Source organism: Larus michahellis, chromosome 6 (genome assembly GCF_964199755.1).
Source record: "Larus michahellis chromosome 6, bLarMic1.1, whole genome shotgun sequence".
Classification (NCBI taxonomy): domain Eukaryota; kingdom Metazoa; phylum Chordata; class Aves; order Charadriiformes; family Laridae; genus Larus; species Larus michahellis.
The window spans coordinates 13,819,430-13,835,457 of record NC_133901.1 but is presented as its reverse complement, the minus strand read 5'-3'; the positions used below and the strand labels follow the sequence as shown (position 1 = coordinate 13,835,457).

At 48.4% G+C, this 16,028-nt stretch overlaps 1 protein-coding gene across 1 annotated transcript; it reads left to right on the top strand.

Moving 5' to 3' along the window:
• Positions 1 to 301: 301 nt before the first annotated feature.
• On the top strand, positions 302 to 14,505 carry LOC141745346 (sentrin-specific protease 2-like). The gene is made up of 17 exons (XM_074593022.1): positions 302 to 306; positions 1,185 to 1,254; positions 1,758 to 1,896; positions 3,589 to 3,719; positions 4,276 to 4,345; positions 5,376 to 5,599; positions 6,517 to 6,620; positions 7,453 to 7,544; positions 7,794 to 7,851; positions 8,840 to 8,909; positions 9,626 to 9,775; positions 10,320 to 10,451; positions 10,870 to 11,073; positions 11,193 to 11,275; positions 12,392 to 12,476; positions 13,190 to 13,285; positions 13,727 to 14,505. Exons 1-17 carry the CDS (start codon positions 302 to 304, stop codon positions 13,787 to 13,789), a joined length of 1,776 nt encoding a protein of 591 aa, XP_074449123.1. The 3' UTR covers positions 13,790 to 14,505.
• The last annotated feature ends 1,523 nt before the right edge of the window (positions 14,506 to 16,028 follow it).

The following is a 16,028-nucleotide window of genomic DNA, read 5'->3' as shown; positions in this document are numbered from 1 at the left end:
GTGGGTTAGTCTTTGAGCTGTGGCTCTTGAGGGGCTGCTCAGTGAGGCAACTAATACAAAAATTGCCACCAAGTGCTGTTGGCAGAAGGGTGTGAAACTTGAAATGGGTTACACTGCTTTAGCTGTGGCGTTGATGCAAATAGAAATCCTAATCTCCTTTCCTATCATGTTCTTATATGGCCTGTCTTTGTTTTTTTAGATTTTGACGACTCTGAGCATGGAGAGAAACCTGGAGAAGTTGCCACTGTGGGAAAGTTGCAACGCAAGGCAACTAAACGCCGGAGAGCGTCAGTCAGGGACGATGCTGTGAGCAGAGAGTCTGGGGAAGGGGTTAGGAAGGGTTGGGAAAATAGGGCGAATCTGTGGAAGATGAAAGAGCAAGCGTCTCTCCCTGAAGCGTCCTGAAGTTGGGCCTGCTCTGAGCCTGTGCAGCAGTAGGTGGTTCTTTTCCATTTCTAGCAGGCAGCTCGTGTGTGCTGGGTTTGCCTTCCTCAGCTCTCCGTCCTCTGCTCTAGCACTTGCGTCCGAGGGAGGAGCAAAGCGTTTGTTGCCTTCCAGATACTTTCCCGTCATCCCAGTTTATGGTTGTCCTGTGTTTGTAAACTGTTGTTACTCTCTCTCTCAAGCTTGTAGTTAAGGAATCAAAATACACAACTTTGCAAGAAAAACTGCGTACTTCTTCTGGATAAACCTCCTTCTGATAGGTTCATAATCCACCATTCTGGGGGAGAATGCCTGTAGGACTGGGACTCTGTCAAAATGAGTCATGAGCTGCTTGACTTCCCAGTTTGGTTCAAGTAGTAGTGCTATTTTTCTTATTGCCCTATAGGATAAGAGGAATAAGAATCTGTCATGCTCTGACTATTTGTTCGTGAGAGAGTCATTCACTCTTATTTGTTCAAAATATGTTTTTGAAGGGCTAAACTACCACACTTTGGACTAGTGATAACTGCGTGACAAGCTTATATTGTTTTAATCACTGCAGGTATGAGAGCCTGTATTAAAAGCCTAAAGTGTACTCGTCAGAGATCCTGCAAAGATTGGCATTCTTCTGCAGTCTGAGCGGGCAAATCATGGTCCCCAAGTCAGAACAGAGTTGAATAAATTTCAGGAAGTTTATGTTTGCTGGCATTCACATGGAATTCATGTTTTACTCTCGTTGTTTTCCTTTTTTTTGTTTGCAGTCCACCTTTTCTGAGCCTCCAGCTAAAAGACCAAGATGGTGTATGGAAGAAGGAGGAACGCTACGGATTGGTAAGGCTGACATGGAGTTATGAACTCGTTTCTTTTTCACCCGCCCTTGTGCACTGTACAGCTGGAGGCCTAGAGTTCTGTAGGGCTTATTGCAGGCACAATACTAGGCAGCGTCTGGGAATACTTGAGTGTGAGCTCTGTTTCCTGCCTGCATCCTTGCATTGCCTCTGGAGTGGAGCCAGGCGTTGATCTGGTCATCTCAGTAGACGAGCTGCCTTGGATGCAGTCCTTCAGTTCTGATATGTCCACTGTTGGCTTGCCAGAAGTCAATTGTTTGAAAAGCTGATTTTGGGTAGTAGGTCCTGATAACCCTTTTTTATATCAGGTTTTGGCTGGCAATCCCTTGTGTGCACAACTTTCTGTAGTTGCCAGTATGAAACTCTGAAACTCTCCTCAAGTGACATAACACAAATAATATTATGATGTAGGAGAGAAAACGAGAAGTTTTCTTTTGTGAAGCTCTTGACTGTAAACTCATAAAACACTTCAATTTCTTTTTGTAGTTACTTCCGCAGCAGGCTGGCGTGGGGCCTATGTACGAACGGCTGCTGGGGGCCCTCGGCGTCGTCCTCGCCACCGTTGCCCACCGCCCCGCGCCGCCCGAAGGCCTCGTCGCCCTCCAAGAGGCCACCCCCGAGGTCAGTGAGCCGCCCCGCCCGCCTGCGGGCCACCCACAGGCCTCTCCCCCTCCCATCGCCCCATCCCATTGCCAAACCCTGTCCCCCGTGGCCTGCCCCAGCTCTGGGGCCTTTGCGGGACCCCGCCGGGGCCTGCTTGGGGGTGGCAGGAGCCTCGGCCCCATCGCCTCGGCCTGAGGGGCTTGAGCCGTTAGCCGCTCTGCGGGCTGGGGTGCAGTGTGGTGTCTTGCCCTGGGGTCCCCGCCACGCTCCTGGGTTGGGCTTGTCCCCTCTGCCCGCCCAGAGCCCCCCCTGCGGGGCGGCAGGGCTCGGCGTGGGCTCCCAGGTGCCATGCGCCGCCCTCTCCCACCCTGGCACCCCTCCTCCCGGCCCGGCTCTTGCCTTGTGTGGCTGGCCATTGGTCCCGCCGCTGTCGGGTCGCCCTGTGCCCGCGGCCAGAGTTGTTCACTCGTGATGCTGAGATGAGTGTGGGTTCCAGACGTTCCCCCCGACTCGCTTTCCCTCTGCACAGTGTAGGGGTTTGAAAAGAAAGAAAAGGGGAGGAGACTTGGAGTAGGAGTGTTGAAGGAGCAGGGAACAGTCTGTATACATGTAGGGATATCTTGGGTGGAGGAGAGGCATGGCATGGGGATGTGGCAGGTATGTGGGGTGGAAGACAGGGGGATGCCTTCCCAGACGTTAAGCGTTGCAGGTGCCCCAGAGCTCCCAGTGACAGATGGCTGAGCCATCTGCGTGCCTGTCGCATGTGTCTCTCCAAGGAGAGGGAACATCTGGCAACACGTGCCACGTTTTGGGGAGTGTGGTTGCTCCCTGGGAGCAGCTTGCTCCAGGAAGCTCTGCTGAGCGTCTCATGTTCCCCGGTGAATGGGAGAAGCGAAGGTCTTCTGGAAGGAGCCACTCGTTGCACAAGCAGTAGTTCACAGCTGCTGTGCAGAGCACAATCCCAAAGTGAAGAATGCGCCTTTGTGGGCGCTGCAGGCTGTCGTGTCACGGCCTGACCAGGAGACCCAGTTTTGCTAAGAGTTCACTGGCAGTGACAGGCGAAGCAATTAGGATGAAAGTCAAGCGAAAGTGTGTTAGACGGCTTGAGAAGCTGTCCTGCTGAAAATAAGTTTTCTAACAATGCTCTCCGAGATATGCAGTAAAATAGCAAAGCTCCCTTGTGTGAGTCTCTTGAAGGCAATCTAAAGCACAGGGTGGTTGTTATTGCTGCCCCTTGAGGTTTTTCCGTGATAGAAAGATGAACAATGATGGGCATGAGTGGTGAAGCTGGTGGGCAAAGGAGATAAGCATTAGCTTATCTACTACTGTAGGTAATAAACTGCATGCGTGTGGATGTATACGTAATAAACACGTACACGTGACAAACTACATGCGTGTGTGGAGGTGGGAGGAGGATAAATTGCACCCTGTGCTGCTTCTCCGGAAACAGGGAATGTTCCCCAAAGCAGGGTTTTTTTGCAGATCTGTCTGGCAGACTCACGGGTGGGTTAGTCTTTGAGCTGTGGCTCTGAGGGGCTGCTCAGTGAGGCAACTAATACAAAAATTGCCACCAAGTGCTGTTGGCAGAAGGGCGCGTAACATGAAATGGGTTACACTGCTTTAGCTGGGACTAAGAGGAGGGGCTTTGGTGCAAATAGAAATCCTAATCTCCTTTCCTATCATGTTCTTATATGGCCTGTCTTCGTTTTTTTAGGTTATGAGAACTCTGAGCAGAGAGAGAAGGCTGAAGAAGTTGCCACTCTGGTGAAGTTGCGAGCCAAGGCAACTAAACGCCGGAGAGCGTCAGCCAGCCATGATGCTCCAAGCACACAGTCTGGGGAAGAGGTTAGCAAGGGTTGGGAAAATAGGGCGAATCTGTGGAAGATGAAAGAGCAAGCGTCTCTCCCTGAAGCGTCCTGAAGTTGGGCCTGCTCTGAGCCTGTGCAGCAGTAGGTGGTTCTTTTCCATTTCTAGCAGGCAGCTCGTGTGTGCTGGGTTTGCCTTCCTCAGCTCTGCGTCCTCTGCTCTGGCACTTGCGGCCGAGGGAGGAGCAAAGCGTTTGTTGCCTTCCAGATACTTTCCCATCATCCCAGTTTATAGTTGTCCTGTGTTTGTAAACTGTTGTTACTCTCTTTCTCAAGCTTGTAGTTAAGGAATCAAAATACACTACTTTGCAAGAAAAACTGAGTACTTCCTCTGGATAAACCTCCTTCTGATAGGTTCATAATCCACCATTCCAGGGGAGGATTCCTGTAGATTGCCATTCTTCCGCAGTCTGAGCGGGCAAATCATGGTCCCCAAGTCAGAACAGACTTGACTAAATTTCAGGAAGTTTATGTTTGCTGGCATTCACATGGAATTCATGTTTTACTCTCGTTGTTTTCCTTTTTTTTGTTTGCAGTCCATCTTTTCTGAGCCTCCAGCTAAAAGACCAAGATGGTGTATGGAAGAAGGAGGAACGCTACGGATTGGTAAGGCTGACATGGAGTTATGAACTCGTTTCTTTTTCACCCGCCCTTGTGCACTGTACAGCTGGAGCCCTAGAGTTCTGTAGGGCTTATTGCAGGCACAATACTAGGCAGCGTCTGGGAATACTTGAGTGTGAGCTCTGTTTCCTGCCTGCATCCTTGCATTGCCTCTGGAGTGGAGCCAGGCGTTGATCTTGTCATCTCAGTAGACGAGCTGCCTTGGATGCAGTCCTTCAGTTCTGATATGTCCACTGTTGGCTTGCCAGAAGTCAATTGTTTGAAAAGCTGATTTTGGGTAGTAGGTCCTGATAACCCTTTTTTATTTCGGGTTTTGGCTGGCAATCCCTTGTGTGCACAACTTTCTGTAGTTGCCAGTATGAAACTCTGAAACTCTCCTCAAGTGACATAACACAAATAATGTTATGATGTAGGAGAGAAAATGACAAGTTTTCTTTTGTGAAGCTCTTGACTGTAAACTCATAAAACCCTTCAATTTCTTTTTGTAGTTACTGATGCCTTACGCTCACTGTCCCTTTGTGACAAGACAATTCCGTGTCTGAGGTAAAAATCCTTCCGTTTTCTTGGAGTTCTTCTCCGAAAGGTTTATTGCCTTTCACTTTTGTTGTTGAACTTCCTGCGTATTGCCTAACATTTGTATTTGTGTCCACAGAGCAATATTCCTCCAAGGTAGCCTGGAACTCCCTCAGGCTGCTGTACTAAGGGAGGTCTCCAGCTGCTTTTTTGGTTTTTTTCTCCCCCAACTGATTTTAAGCTTTTTCTTTAAATCCGGATACTTCATAGCCACAGGAGATTAGATAAAGATTAAAGGTCTGTGGTAAGAGGAAGTGTAGAACTTGAGAAGAGGCTGAGGTGACAAACAGCAGTGTATCTTCAAGGCAGTTGTTCTGATTTTCGCTTTGACTTCTCTGTACTTTCCCATGAGCTAGTTGAAGACAGCAGGTCTTCATCTAAAGGTTGTAAACATCTCGCGTCTGTCTCCATCATCATCAGCGTACGTGCTTTAACACAACAGCTGTTGGTGAAGCTAGCATCGGGAGCTGCATATTTGAACCTTCTCTTGATACTATTTCTTTTGCCCTTGATGTTTTTAGCACAAGCCAGAGGGGCAAGCAGGACATCAAACCTGCCTCAGGCAGCGTCTTGACACCGAGGCCACCCATTAAGGAGCGCGCTGCGCCAGAACGCAGCACTTTGGAAGCCAGCAAAATGGGGAGGCTTTTCTGTACTGCTGAAGAGGTAACCTGAGTGCGAAATGTGTCTTTTGAACGGAAAGAACTTAGCACTGATAGCAAAACGGTGTGTAAAGGCTGCAGGAGCAGTTTGTAACAGCACAGTGGGTGTAGTGAAAGAAGTTGAAGGGATGCTTCTGGGAAATCAGCATATAGCATTTCATTTGCCTTTACGTGCATCAAGTCTTGGAACAGAGCAGTGGTTTGTTGCCAAAGGATTGAATTTTAAACCATTTTCATGGACCTGGTGTAGTGGGGGAGGACCCTGCAGCCAGTTTCCCTTGTCAGTGGAGCTGTACTGCCTTGTCACTAAGTATGTATTTGTTGCAGAGTTGTTTCACTACTTTGTCCTTAACCTAGCTCAACTCTGCTCTTTAGGTAGCAAGTCTAAAAGGATAGCGGAGGGAAAAAACCCACTGAGTTGCTGCTACTCCTTCCTTACAGGGCTATCTGAGAGGTCTTTCCCTGTCCTTTCCTTCCAACACCTGAAGGAACCATTGGAAAATTCCTGATGAGCTTACATGGGAGAAGAACGTAGGGCAAAGTGCTGGAGAAGCAGGCCATGGCAAGCTGTGGAGCATGATTAGGATACGCCCGGGGACTCATAGCAGCCAATCATGATGTCTATTGGCAGGAATGCCTATTAGCCTGAATTATTAGGCAAGGGGTGCAGACCATAGCTGAAGAGCAGAGGCCCCCATTTGAGGAAACAGTTGCAGAAGGAATTTTGAGCCTTGTAGTGGGACACGAGCTCCTAGAGCAGGGCTAACACAAAAGGAAGGTGGGAATTCCTGCTAAAGTAAATGTGAATAACGTGCCAGTATTTTGGGAGCAGCCTGTGCAGTCCACGCTATATCCGGATGACAAACGTTTGCTTCACATGCAGTGGTTCTAAGCTGTTTGGTTTTCCCTCCATTTTGCTAGGATGTTCAGCGAGGAGAAAAGGTGAAACATCAAAAGCCTTTGGAACCAGTAAAGGAAGAAGATGCTGGAAGCCGTCCTAATCCAGAGCCGACAAGGTTCCGCAAGTAATTATAGGAAAAATTACCTTTAACTTTTTGGTGGTAACTTTGTAGGTGTTGTACGGAGGGGATGACTGTGTCCTACAGTGGGGGTTCTGGGCAGTGTCCCAGGGCAAGTGTTGGGGCAAAGTAATTTTTAAAAGACCGACCCCCCCGCTTCAGCTCCCTGCAATGAAGCACGAATAGTCTCTGAATGATCTGTTGGGCTCATATCTCAGAGCAGAGCTGGAGCATGTGAAGCAGATTCCTTTCAGGTGAAGCTAAACCAGAGCGTGTTCCCAGGGCACGTGCCTAATGCACTCCGACTGCTAATGAGCATGTAGTCTCTGAGGTCAGGGTAGAGCAGGTCTGAAGTAAAATGTCCTCCTCGGTGGCCTCCTCAGGTTAACCCAGGTATTTGTAGGATGTGCAAAGAATGTTTCTTTCTTTGTAAAGACAAACCAAAAAAGCCACTGATTGACTGGTGAAAAGGTAAAGGGAACAAATACCACGATGGATTGATCTCTCTTGAAATTCTGAAGAGACAGAAAATTGGACTCGTGTATCTTCAGTGTGCCCGAGTTGAAAGTGGCCGAGTTTCTGAACGTAAACTCCCCATGGAAATGCCTTTGCATTTTGTCCGGAAACTAGTGCAGGAGACAGGATGTTTCTGCCAAGGGATTAAACAGCTTAATTTTACGTTACGTATACCTGTTGCTTTACCCATGACTTCCAACTCTAACGTAGACAGTTGCGTACGTCTGAACTGGATCTGTCCTAGTGAATTGGTATGTACTGACAAGAAATGCCCTAGGTATAAAAATAGTGATTCTCCTCTGTTGTTTTTGCTGCACCAAAGGGTTGAAGCCTATTCCAAGGAACCTGTGATGACTGACCCGGAAGAAACAAAAGGAGGAGGAGATGTTTATCCATATGCAACTCTGAGGACTGGTGAGTATCCCCATGATTCAAATCCATTCCAGTTTGTAGGTAGACTTCAAATGAAAATAGGGCATTTCCTATACACTCCCACATGATATTCAAAGTTCACACTGCTTGCCAGAGTTCAAACTTCCTAACCGTACAGTCGTCATTTAAATATATTTTTTTTTATTTATTCCTCAGAAACGGAGAGCTACGTACATCTAATGGCAATTGAAAGTTGACTTATTTTTTTAATACTACTGCTTTTCTGTGCAGGTATCACATGGGTGGATGTTTGCTGCCCAGAGCCATCTCAGGGCGATGTTGTGACCAGGTAGAGTCTCTTTTCATCATGGTTCTTGTTTCTTTTGGCTCTGTGCGCGTGTCTCTTTCCGTGCCTGTTCTTCTCCCCGCTTTAAAGCCTAGCGCTCTCTTTAGCCGTGCGGCACTGTTGTGTGCTGGAATTGTCAGTGGTTCACCTAAGCGTGAGGGGAGAGAAGGAAATAAAGGAATGGATAGAGTATGACGGGTTGAAGTAAAAGGAACATTTTCTTGCCTTTTTTGTGGATTTAACTACCAAGGGAAGTCATTTGACAAAGCTTGTGATACCTACTCTTACCACGCTGGACTGAAAGTGGAGAATACTGTGAGAGTCTGTTGTAGGTCTCCCTCCTGAAAAAGGGGGTCTTTGGTGGCAAGGCAAATTCTTGGTTTTGAGGAAGGCACGTATAGACAGACAAGGTTACTGTCTGTGTATTTGTTTGCTCTTCAGAGTTTGCGTGGTTTTACTGGTAATCCTCTCCAAATGGGGACAGTCACTCTCTTGACTAGCCTATAGGAGGCAAGTAAATATCCTGTAGGTGTCCCATTTTTAGTTCCCTGTGCTGGTCTTAGTTCCCGTAAGCTAACTGTATGTGGCTGCAGGTAGAGTTGCGGGTGTTCATGTTATACCTTGCAGTATAAGCCCTAGCACACAGCATTTATCCCCAGTAGATCCCAGAGCACTTGACAGAGGAAGTGCTGGTTGCTTCCCTGTTTTCCAAATAATGAAACTGATCAAGAGAAACCAAAGGAGTCTTGCACAGGGAGATGGGAAAAAATGTACAAAGCTCCAGCGCTTCCTTCTATGCCAGTCTGGCTGCTCCGAAAGAACCGTGCTGGAAGCGGAGACGATGTTGTCACAGGGGTGCAACCGAGGCTGTAGTCAACATCAGCCTTGAAAAAGCATTTCTTGTCCAGAAGGTGAATTCTTGAGAATTCCGTGGGACAGTACAGGTCCACAGCTCGCTGCTCTCTCTCTTTCTCTCTCCCTCTCCTCGCAGGGGCTCCCCGCCAGCAGAAGAATGTCTGGAAGAGGACGGAGCGGTGAAACAAGCTGTTGCAGTTGCAGGGGTAAGCTTGTGTTATTCATGATTCCATTTTTTAGGAAAATGTATCTGGTTGTGATCAGAAATTTTTGAGCTCCTCCCTTTCATTACTTCCTCAACAATATCTGTATTCGTCCAGGTCGTTTTTCCCAAGGGAAGCGGGAGCATGATTTGTTGAGTAGCACAATCACAAAGGGTTTCCTGCTGCCGTTCATTTTGTTTCTGGACTATGATGAGCGCACTACCCTATACTATTTTTCTTCTTCCCCTTTGATGTGTTGGGTACAGCCTCAGAGTCTTTACTGCACAGGCTTGGTTGACCTGCAGAGCTGGACTGTGGTATCTTTAGTGGTGTCTTTTTTTGTGAGATAGGAAGTACATCTCTTTGACTTTCGTCTCTGGTCAGGATTGAGATCAAAATTAAATTTTAGTCCTGGAAATCAGAGCTATTAATCTCCATCTCAACCTGATACCTACCTGTGGAGGCTTTTCTGGGGTTCTTAACGCTACTCCAAGGCAAACTAACTTCCTGCCTCTCTTGCCTCCGTTTAGTTTTGAGTGCAGCACTACATGGGTGCGCAGTTGGAATGCAGTCCTCGACAAAAAGTAACTTTGGAGTCGTCTGGTTAGATGTTTGTACAAAAGCCCTTCCAGTTTTAGACATGAGCAAGATTTTCTGTGCTATCCCCTAGCAAAAAAATCTGTGCTGGATTGGTAGCTTGACGTCCTTTTGTCTCACAGGAACAGCGTGGAGCTCAGATTGCAGAAGGTGTGTTACGCCAAGTACCTCTGGCACCCACCCAGGCCAAAAAGTCACCCGCCCTTGCCGTGAAAGGAAAGAAAGTCATAAGGCTGAGAAGAATAGGAAAAGACTTTACTCCACTCACAGAGGTACCGTAGCTGACAGGCTGTTTGACAAAAGAGAAGGCTGTGAAACAGCTGCAAGGAACTCCATTTGTTATAGGTGGTTCTTCAGGCTTTTTGAAATCTGAAGAACTTGCATTTAAGCTGTTAGGGAGCGTCTGCAGCTGTGACTTGAAGTTCCCCCACCTTCCCATTCTTTCAGGCTCCTGACTTAGCTGCCTTGGCATGGAGAATGCCTGCTGCGGTTGCCTTAAACCTCAGCGTTGCGAGGGCTGCAGCATCGCATGGGAAAGGCGTTTGCTGTGTGTTTGCTCGTCCCTGCGTTTTATCTCAGCTTCCTTGGTGAAAACAAATTGAAGCAAACCTGGGCCCTGAAGTTGCAAGTCAGGATGCTGAAACCAACCAACCAACCAAAAAGGGCGATTGCTAACCTAGCCGAGAACCGGCAAAGGCAGTTGCTCTGTCACCTGAGCTTCATTTCCAGGCCGTGTTTGAGTTGAAAGCTGCCCACAGGTTGGCATGCTCGATGCTCTGTTGCACAAGTCCTTCCCCATTCAATTGTCCATTTCAGGCCATGGAGAGAGAGGTCGTTGCCGCATTAGGCAAAGGTGAGCCAGAGGAGATCATGAGCAGTGCCTTCAACCTAAAGGTGACTCGTGAGGACGTCCACACCCTAAGGAACGGTTGCTGGCTAAATGATGAGGTAAAAGTAGCTGCAGCACAGGGATCTTCTAATTGAGCATTTCTTTAAAAATACCCCTTCACCGTGTACTTTTCAAAGTTATTTGATGACCTGCACAGCAGAGGCTAGAAATCTCTGTGCAGTTCTTATTTTAGGTACTTGAGGGTCCAGCGTTCCTGGCAGTTCCTTCACTTGTTGTGTTATGTGCTTCCAGGAGTTAGTCCAGGTTCTTGGAGTGGGTGGCAGGTGTTTTTACCAAAGTGCAGTTTGATAAACAGCTGTAACCAAGTGCGATGTTCTCACAACAAAAGCTGACAGCTGAGGCTGGAGTTCTCTCAGCTGCATACTTCAGGGTGGCCAGAAAAGAGATGTGGCTGTATTTTTCGTTTGGTAAGCTAGCGTCTGATTTTACATCTCCAGTTTACTCTTTGTGGTACAGGTCATTAATTTCTACATGGGTCTTGTGATGGAGAGAAGTAAGAAGGCAGGATATCCATCAGTCCACGCTTTTAGTTCTTTGTTTTATGAAAAACTAGCTTCTGGGGGCTACAGAACAGTAAGAAGACTGACCCGATGCGTGGATGTCTTCCAGAAGGACATCATCTTCGTGCCCATTAACTTGAGCTTGCACTGGGCACTAGCGGTGAGTCAAACGGGCTTGTTGTTTAGAGTTGGGTGGGGAGAAAAAGCTAGCAAGAAAAGTCATGTAGGTTTGTGCAGCACAAGGTGGTGCTTTGTCTAACAGTCACCTTTGAATAACAGGTCATAGATATGAGAAAGAAGACCGTCAAATACTTTGACTCCCGGGGACAAGAAGGAGGGGACAAGATTTGTGAGACTTTGCTGTAAGTAACTGCTCAGTCAGTGCTTTTGTGTTGTGAATGAGGAGAACGTTTTGGGATTTTGCCCCTGTGACACGGCTGCAAGTTTCCACATGTCTTGTAGATAACAAACGAGAAATCTTGGATTCGCTTGCTGCGAGTTGTCTGACAGTGACTCCTTCCCTAGTCTCACGTCGTCCCCTCCACCCAACGTCTTGGATGCCTGGGTTCTGCCACCTTCCCCCTATAGCACAGACAAAGACATGGTAGCCCCGTGGCACACGGGCACCAACTTTGTTAGTGATCAATAAAATGGGGCTATTGACGAAAGGGAAGAAGTTGAGGGCAGAAGTGTTTGAAGATACCGCTGGGTGCTCTTTGTAATTCTGACATTCTCGTTCAAGACAGATACCGTGTAGCCAGCTTTTGCAGCTGTGTCAGCTGGCACGCACACCTCTCCAACGTAACGGGGACAGGTTTTCCTGTTGTGCAAGCAGGCGTCCTTAGAAGTCTCTGCCACTGATGCAGAGGTAGTCAAACCCCTTAATCCAGCAGCTTTGTAGCCCAAGAGCAAGGAGAGCGGCCCCGCAGAGACAAACCAAGCGTTGGTTTAGTCCGGTGCTGTCCTGAACAGTTAAGAGCAGGTGCCTGGGAAAGGCTATAAGAACAGGTCTGCATCCAGTCCTTTTTTCCAGCAACTGGTGGCCTGGAAACTTCCTCAGCCAGAGGTGCTGGCCCAAAAGCTTTTGTGTTTGTCCTTCCGGAGGCGCACGCAGTGTGTGGGATTCAGGCACGTGGTGGGCTGATGACATTAGGGTTCCTTGCTTGGTTTTTCTGTTCTTCCTCTGATAACATGGGATTTGGGGTTTTTTGGCCTCTGCTAAGCAATGAACTTAGGCTTTTGTGGAAGCCTCTGTTGGAATTGTCGGTCTCATTCCTGATGGTTAGCTCGCAGCCTCTCGCAGCGTTTGTAAATTTAAGATTTGGATTTTTCCTCCAAATGCCTGAAATCAGCTGCTGTGAGGATCCTCTGACATGTTTACTCTCCTGCCATTCGTCTTCCTGTGATCTTTCAGCAGCTCTTTTTTTCTTGGCCTAAATTACAGCGATGAAGAGTGGTTTTTCTTTTGTTTTAAACAGCAAATACCTGCAAGAGGAGAGCCGTGAAAAAAGACACGTGAAGCTGAATGTTTCGGAGTGGACTGTTCACAGCATGGAGCCACACGTAAGCAAACCCTACTTGCACTTGAAATGTGAACTAGAACTCCTTGTCACGAAGCTCTTAACGCTTTCTCATAAGGCCAGGACTTCAGAGAACAGCCATAAGCATCTTCTGGTACCACATGGGGCTGCAAGTGGACCAGGAAACCATGCTGGGATGAAATCTTTGCGCAGTGCCTCTCCTTACTGGCTGAATACTTTCTTTTTTTTTTTTTTTTTTTTTTTTAAAATTGCTCTGCCACGTGAAGGTGAATTTGGCTTTGCCCCCATTTCACAAGTCAAATTTCAAGTCTCTTTAGCAGTTGTCAGAGAACGTGGGCTGCTTGTTTGCAGCCCAAATCCTGGCACGTGACAAAGCAAGGGCTTGGGCTGATGTTTCTCAGCAAGTTAATAGTTACAAGCAGCACCGAAAGCCTCGATTTAAGGGATGTCACTTTAGAAAGACACTGTAGAAACCTCCAGACACCTTGCAGGGGGGAAGCCTGCTGTCCCTTATCAGCCTGCCAGGAATTTGGCTTGTAACATCCGAGCGTAGGAAGCCGAGGGGAGGGATGATGTGCAGTTCCTGGGGTCTGTTCCTTGTGTTGGGGAGCGGTTACTGGGGATGGTGCAAGTTCAGGAGTGTCTGGTTAGGGTATTTTTGGTAATGGGTGCTGCTTCCAAGTTGCTTTTCCTTGAAGACAGAGGCAAATTCTCCATCTTCTTTGCATTCGTTAGGAAATCCCTCAGCAATCAAACGGAAGCGACTGCGGCGTTTTCACCTGCAAATACGCAGATTACATCTGCAGAGACAGACCGATGACCTTTACACAGGTGAGTGAAGGTTCTAAACAGCTCCAGCCCCTTTCGCACAGAGACAAGAGCCAGGGAAGTTACGCAGCGGCTGAGGTGTCTGCTCCCCGTGAGATTCCTCTTGGGGGAGATACTGGAGCCAGTGGGTTTGTGAGATCTGGCCTTTGGATCTTTGGGAGAAATGGGTCTCAGCCTTTGACCAATGCAGACACTGGTTCTTTTCCAAGGCAGTGCTCTTCTGTGAAAGTGCTTGTGAGCTGTTGTGTGGTCAAGGAGATCTGGGTTTGGTGGCATGTCACCCTCTTAGGAGCTGTGCACGTGAAAGCCAAGTTGTACCGGAAGGGCAAGCGTTGGTGGTTCTTAAAAGGAACTTCATAGTAAAGAATTAACTGGGTGTTTATGCGTATTTTGTGTCTCTTTCTGCCATGACGTGTATTTCATGGAGTTTTCTTTTCTTTTCAGATCCACATGCCATATTTCCGCGAGAGGATGGTCTGGGAAATACTCCATCAAGAGCTGCTGTGAGGCATGCTCTACCAGAGTAACACTGTCATCACCTTTGGGTGACTACCTCTTCTTTTAGTTACTTTTCTACTACCTCATTTGAAATAGCAGCAGGCACACAAGGTTTTCTCTGTAGGTTAAGTAGTAGTGGTTAAGATTGTTATTTCCCCCCCTGCCTGCCCCTATTTTGGAGACAGTAACTCTCCTTGAAATTAGCTAAGACACCTTAAGCACAAGCTGGAAAGGTTGGTGTCACCTGGCCAAGGGAATGGTTAAGAATAAATGCTGTGAACTTCCATCGCAGAGAGGGCTGCTCACACCTCGCAGCGCACGTGGCCGCGTTCTGGACGAATGGGACTCATCTGGTGGTGGTGACATTGCACGAGTGGAACTTCTCTCACAGCACACGTGGTCATGTTATGGACAAATGGGACTCATCTGGTGGTGGCAACAGTTGTGTGAGCTGACCTTCTCTTCCCAACAAGAAGGAGCTGAACTGCTGTTTCCTCAAAGAGAGCTTTCTTCTGTTTCTGGAATAATCTACCATCTACTTGATGCCTACAAGTGGATTTGTGATGACCATCAGAAGAAAGCATTTACCATCTTTTGATTTGCAAGAGAACCCCCTGTGGTTGGGGTTGGTTTGTTTTATTTCTGTCTCCAGGGAGTTCTGTAATGTGAAAAGAGAAGTATTTATTTATTTTTATTAAAATAAATATTTAAATTATTTAAAGAGCCTTACTGGAATGAAACTTGATCTGGTAAGGAGAGTGATTTAGGGTTTTTTTGTCTTTGAAAATAAGGTTGACATATCAATGTGGGTTTTAGCTCACTCACAGTCTATGGAGGAAGAAGACTCTGGCCAGGCTGGGTATCAGAGCACCAGAACCTCCAAGCGATTGTCCCAAAATGCTGAAGGGACAACCAGGACATTGTTCAGCAGCGAGAATCCCAGGAACAGCCAAGTAGGAGATTATTGCTGCTCTGCCACAGGCGCTGCCTCCAGGCATCTGCCCAATAAAGAGCTTGTGTCGATCCTCGCTCTGTTACGCTCAGACCCAGCTAGATCAGTTTAAACATGGCGTTTCCCCCTTTCTTTCATTTTTTTCCCCCCCTCTAGTTTACACTCCGGAGCTGGAGTGGGATTTCAGGTCTTTCCTTGACCATCGCAGAGGAAAAATTGCCCAAGAGGTGGTTTGGAAGCCCCGTGTTGGAACGCTTGTACAAATGACCGTCTGCTGTTGTTTCTGTAATGGCAGTTACCATCATGTGAAGTGATTCCTGCCCGGTGATGCGGTCTCTCCTCTCCTCGTCTTCGGGGGGAAAGCTGGTGATTTTGGGGCCATGCCCTCTGTCGCCGTGGGTGGGATCAGCCTTCCCAGGCTGCTCCTCGCCTGAAGGTCTGCTCTCCTGGGCCGGCTGACGCGGTGGTTTGGCTGTGGTGCGGGTCAGCAGCCACATCGCCCTCTGCTTTCAAAGTGATGAGCTTAATCCGTCCCCAAACCAGAGGAGGTTCTCCAAAGGAAGAACTATTGCAAAGGCCATCTGTCGTGGTTTGTCCCTCCATGAGATGCTACATCTTCCTGGGCTCCCGGAGGACGTGGAAGATTTTAGCTGTTTATTACCGCTAGGACGGAGTAGCTGAATGCTTGAAGTGTCCTTTCCCCTTCTCTTGGGTTCTCGCTGTCTGGGGGCTGCAGTTTTGAGGCTGACCCTGTGCTCTGCTGAGTACAAAAGCAGGATTTTGTCCCCCGTCCTCCGTCAGGGGATCCCTGCTGCTGGTCGCTTGGCAGCGCTGGTGGCTGCTGAAAGCCTCTGCGTCTGAGGTGGTGGGGAAATGGTAGGCGTACCAGCCACCGTCCCCTCTGTCTACAGGGTCACCTCCTGGGCTCTGGCCCTTCAGCCGGGGCTCGTGTCCTTGTGCCCCAAGGAGGTTCCCTGAGAGCAGCCCCTGGGGAGCAACAGCCTGTTAACACTGTGCTCTGCTCGAGCAGTTGTGTGGGAGCTGGGCCTCGCTTCTCCTTAGGAAATGGCCTTTTGGAGGGCACGAGCCATGGGATGAGGGGGAACGGTTTTTCACTGGAAGAGGGGAGATTTAGATGAGATGTGAGGAAGCAATTCTTTGCTGTGAGGGTGGTGGGACGCTGGCCCAGGCTGCCCAGAGAAGCTGTGGCTGCCCCATCCCTGGAGGGGCTCAAGGCCAGGTTGGACGGGGCTGGGAGCAGCCTGGGCTGGTGGGAGGTGTCCCGGCCCAGGGCAG